This window comes from Anas platyrhynchos, chromosome 34 (assembly GCF_047663525.1).
Source record: "Anas platyrhynchos isolate ZD024472 breed Pekin duck chromosome 34, IASCAAS_PekinDuck_T2T, whole genome shotgun sequence".
NCBI lineage: Eukaryota > Metazoa > Chordata > Aves > Anseriformes > Anatidae > Anas > Anas platyrhynchos.
Window position 1 is genome coordinate 2930215 of NC_092622.1, and position 4277 is coordinate 2934491.

At 71.1% G+C, this 4277-nt stretch overlaps 1 protein-coding gene across 1 annotated transcript; it reads left to right on the forward strand.

Annotated features, from left to right (window-relative positions):
- Positions 1 to 129: 129 nt before the first annotated feature.
- MCRS1 (microspherule protein 1) lies at positions 130 to 3663 on the forward strand. The gene is given in 15 exon segments (XM_038171703.2): positions 130 to 438; positions 440 to 500; positions 987 to 1116; positions 1232 to 1370; positions 1450 to 1608; positions 1708 to 1817; positions 1899 to 2007; positions 2119 to 2257; positions 2346 to 2421; positions 2516 to 2544; positions 2703 to 2795; positions 2888 to 2970; positions 3078 to 3165; positions 3246 to 3373; positions 3461 to 3663. Coding segments are annotated over 15 exon segments (1725 nt in total). The 5' UTR covers positions 130 to 144; the 3' UTR covers positions 3548 to 3663.
- Positions 3664 to 4277: the final 614 nt, after the last annotated feature.

The following is a 4277-nucleotide window of genomic DNA, read 5'->3' on the forward strand; positions in this document are numbered from 1 at the left end:
GGGGCGGCCGGGGGGGTCCCGGGCTGCGAGGGGGGGCAGCGCCGCCATGTTGGGGGCGGCTCTGGTGGGCGCCGCCATGATGGGTGTGGCGGCTGGGGGCGGCCATGATGGGTGTGACGGGGACGGGCCCCAGCGGGCGCCGCCATGATGGGTGTGGCGGCGGGCTCTGGGAGCGGCCATGATGGGTGCGGCCGTTTCCTCTGCCGTGGCCGCGCGGAGCCCTCATTGTGGGGACACCGAGGGCCCTGTGCCCCTGTCCCCGGGCCTGTCCCCGTCCCCCCCGGTCGGCCCTCATCGGCAACAGCGCCTCGGGGAAAGCAGGGCCGCGGCCCTGCCCGCAAGCAAGATGGCGGCGCCCTGACCCAAGATGGCGCCGGGCTGGTGACACGCGCTGCCTTGGGGCTGACGTCAGAACCGCTTCCGCCGCCACCCGGAAGCGGCCCGTCCATGGAGGCGCCCAGGCCGAGGCCGTCGCGGAGCCGCCGCCGCTCCCGGGGATGGTGAGAGCGGGGCCGGGCCGTGCCCGAGGGGTCCCGCGGGTGCCCCCCCCGTGCCCTTCGCCCCCCCTCATCCCCTCGGGGCCCCCCCGGGACCCCGTTTGGCCCCCCCAGGGTCCCCCGGTCCCCTCCGGTTCCCTCCGGTGCTCCCCGGGACCTCCCCGGTTCCCCCGCCCCCCCCCGGGCCCTCCCAGGACCCCCCCGTTGCCCCCCTCCAGGACCTCACGTGTCCCCCCCCGGCCCCTGTAACGGGTCCGAGCCCCTCCGAGCCCCCCCGGGACCTCCCCGGTTCCCCGGCCCCTCCCGTGTCCTCCCCCAACCCCCCCAATCCACCCCCGGCACCCCCCGACCCCCCCGACCTCCTGTCCCCCCCCCGGTCTCCCCCGGTCCCCCACCAGCCCCTGTAATGGGTCCGAGCCCCCCCCCGGTCCCCCTCCCCGGTCCGGTCCCCGGTGCCAGCCGCGGACCGTCTCCCCCTGCCCCCCCCAGAGGTGCTGCCCCCCGACCTGATGGCGTCGGGCGCGGCGAGCCGCTCCGAGGACGAGGAGTCGCTGGCGGGGCAGAAGCGGGGCTTGGCCCAGGCCTCGGGCGCCATCCCGAAGCGCCGCAGCTCCTCACGGTACGGTACCGGGGTACCGGGGGGCTGGGGGGGGGGGTTGAGGGGGGCACGGGGCTGGATCCAGCCCCGGGAAGGGGAGGGGGCGGCGGGGCCAGAGCCGCCTCGTGCCCTGCAGGTTCATCAAGAGGAAGAAATTCGACGATGAGCTGGTAGAGAGCAGCCTGGCCAAGTCCTCCAGCCGGGCCAAGGGCGCCGGCGGCGTGGAGCCGGGGCGCTGCTCGGGCAGCGAGCCCTCGTCCAGCGAGAAGAAGAAGGTGAGGAGGCAGCGGGGGGCGTTTCGGGGCACCCGGGGGGGTGTGGAGAGACCCCCAACGCCCCTCGCTGCCCGCCCAGGTCTCCAAGTCCGTGTCCGCCCCCGTGGCGCCCAGCCCCGTCCCGACGCCCGGCCTCGCCAAGCGGATGAAGAAGAGCAAGCAGCCCCTGCAGGTGACGAAGGACCTGGGCCGCTGGAAACCTGCCGATGACCTCCTGCTCATCAACGCCGTGCTGCAGGTAACGGCCCCGGCTCTCCCCGGGGTCTCGGTGGTGGGGCGTGGGGGGGGGTTCCGCAGCCCCCGGCGGAGCCGTGCCCTCACCCGGGGGCTTTCCCAGACCAACGACCTCACCTCGGTGCACTTGGGCGTGAAGTTCAGCTGCCGCTTCAACCTGCGGGAGATCCAGGAGCGCTGGTACGCGCTGCTCTACGACCCCATCATCTCCAAGTGAGCACAGGACCGGGCCTGGGGGGCTGTTCCACCCCTTGGGGGGGCTGCAGGGGCTCTTACTCTGTGCCCCCCCCCAAGGCTGGCTTGCCAGGCCATGCGGCAGCTTCACCCCGAGGCCATCGCCGCCATCCAGAGCAAGGTGCTGTTCAGCAAAGCCGAGGAGCAGCTGCTGAACAAGGTGGGATCGGTAAGAGACGGCAGGGCTGGGGGTTTTTTATGGGCTGGGGGGGCTCCAGGCTGGCATCTCCCCCTCTTGAGGGGTGTCCTCGGTGCCACATGTCCCTTGTTCCCCCCGCAGAGCAGCCAGCCCACGCTCGACACCTTCCAGGAGCTCCTCCACAAGCACCCCGACGTCTTCTACCCCTCGCGGACGGCCAAGGCCCTGCAGCTGCACTGGCAGCTCATGAAGCAGTACTACCTGCTGGACGACCAGACCGGTGAGCCCCGCGTCCCCCCCCGTGCACCCCCCCCAAAAAAACGCTCTACCTCTGCTCCCCTCACTCCCTCCCCTCCTGCGCCTTCCAGTACAGCCGCTGCCCAAAGGGGACCAAGTGCTCAACTTCTCGGACGCTGAGGACATGCTGGATGACAGCAAGCTGAAGTGAGGTTTGGGGGGGGGTCCTGGGGGGCAGAGGAGGGTGCTGGGGGGGGGCTCTGGGGGGGCCGTGTCTGATCCTGCCTCTTCTCTTCTGCAGGGACGTGCGGGATGAGGTGCTGGAGCACGGTGAGTGCAGCCCACTCCCGGCCATGCTGCTGGACCTGGGTGGCCCAAATTAGTTGGGGGAGGGCATGGGGGGGGCCTAAATCAGCACGGGGAGGTCTGGGGCGGTTGGTGGGGGTCAGGTGCCCCCCCCCCCAGCTCTCTTCTCCCTCTCTCCCCAGAGCTGACCGTGGCCGACCGGCGCCAGAAGCGGGAGATCCGGCAGCTGGAGCAGGAGCTGCACAAGTGGCAGGTGCTGGTCGACAGCATCACGGGTGAGAGCTGGGAGCGGTTGGTTTGTCTGTCCGTCCGTCCTTCCATCCGTCTGCTCCCCTCGCCTCAAAATCTTCCCCCTCCTCCCCCCCAGGCATGAGCTCCCCGGACTTCGACAGTCAGACGCTGGCCGTGCTGCGGGGCCGCATGGTGCGCTACCTCATGCGCTCCCGGGAGGTGAGTGTGGGGCTGAGCCCCCCCCCAGGGGAAACCCCCCCAGCCCCCGGGAGCCCCCCCCCAGCCCCCGGGAGCCCCCCCAGCCTCCCCTCGCTCCCCCTCCCCAGATCACGCTGGGCAGAGCCACCAAGGACAACCAGATCGACGTGGACCTGGCGCTGGAGGGCCCGGCCTGGAAGATCTCCCGCAAGCAAGGTGGGAACGGGGCCGGGCTGCTTTTTTGGGGGGGGGTCTCTGGGTGTGCTCCCCCCTCACGCGCTGCTGCCCCCCTCCAGGGGTCATCAAACTGAAGAACAACGGGGATTTCTTCATCGCCAACGAGGGCCGGCGCCCCATCTACATCGACGGGCGGCCCGTGCTCGGGGGCAACAAGTGGAAGCTCAACAACAACTCGGTGGTGGAGGTGAGCTGGGGGGGGGGCTCAGGGGTCCTGGGGGGGCGTTCAGGGGTCCTGGGGGGGGCTCACTCACCCCCTGCCTCCCCCCTGCAGATCGCCAGCCTCCGCTTCGTCTTCCTTATCAACCAGGACCTGATCGCGCTCATCAAGGCGGAGGCGGCCAAGCTGGCCCAGCAGTGAGGAGGGGGTGGGGGCTGCTCTGTGCGGCCCCCCCGGCCCCACGCAGGGCGCTGGGGGGCGTCCCCCCGGCCTCCCCCGGGGGTTGGAGGCTGCAGGTAATAAAGTGTTTTACTCCAGCCTGCGTTTGTCACTGGGGTGGGGACACAGGACCCCGAGCTCCTGGGCTGTGCTGGGGGGGGGGGGTGCCCCTCAATTATTTTTACCCCTCCCCATTGGCACCGGCTGCCTCATTTGCATAAATTTGCATAGGAGCAGCCTGGGGGGTGCTGCTTGCCCTGGGGAGGCCAGCAGGGGGCTCCCCTCTCCGGGGCTTTTCCCAGGGACCGGGGTGATCCCGGGGCTGCAGCCCCCCTGCCACTTGCCAGCCCCGGGGGGGGCACAGCGAGGGCAGGAAGGGAATTTACAGCGCCGGGGGGGGGCAGCGCCAGCCCCCAGCGTGTGCCCAGTTCCTCCTGATCCCCCCCAACCCTCTCTGAGCCCCCCCATCCCCTTCCCAGTGCTGCTGCACTCACACATCCCATCGGAACAGGGGCTGGAAAAAAAAAACAGGAAAGCTTTTGGCCAGGAGCCCCCCACATTGGTGCCATCCCCATGGGCACCAGAGCCCCCCCCGGCACCACCCCCTGCCCCGGTAAAGCCCCCCTGAGGTGGGACCGGCTCCGTTCTGCTGCAATGGGGAGGGAGGGGGCAGAGGGGCCCGTCCTTGGTAGCACGGCACGGACGGCGGCGG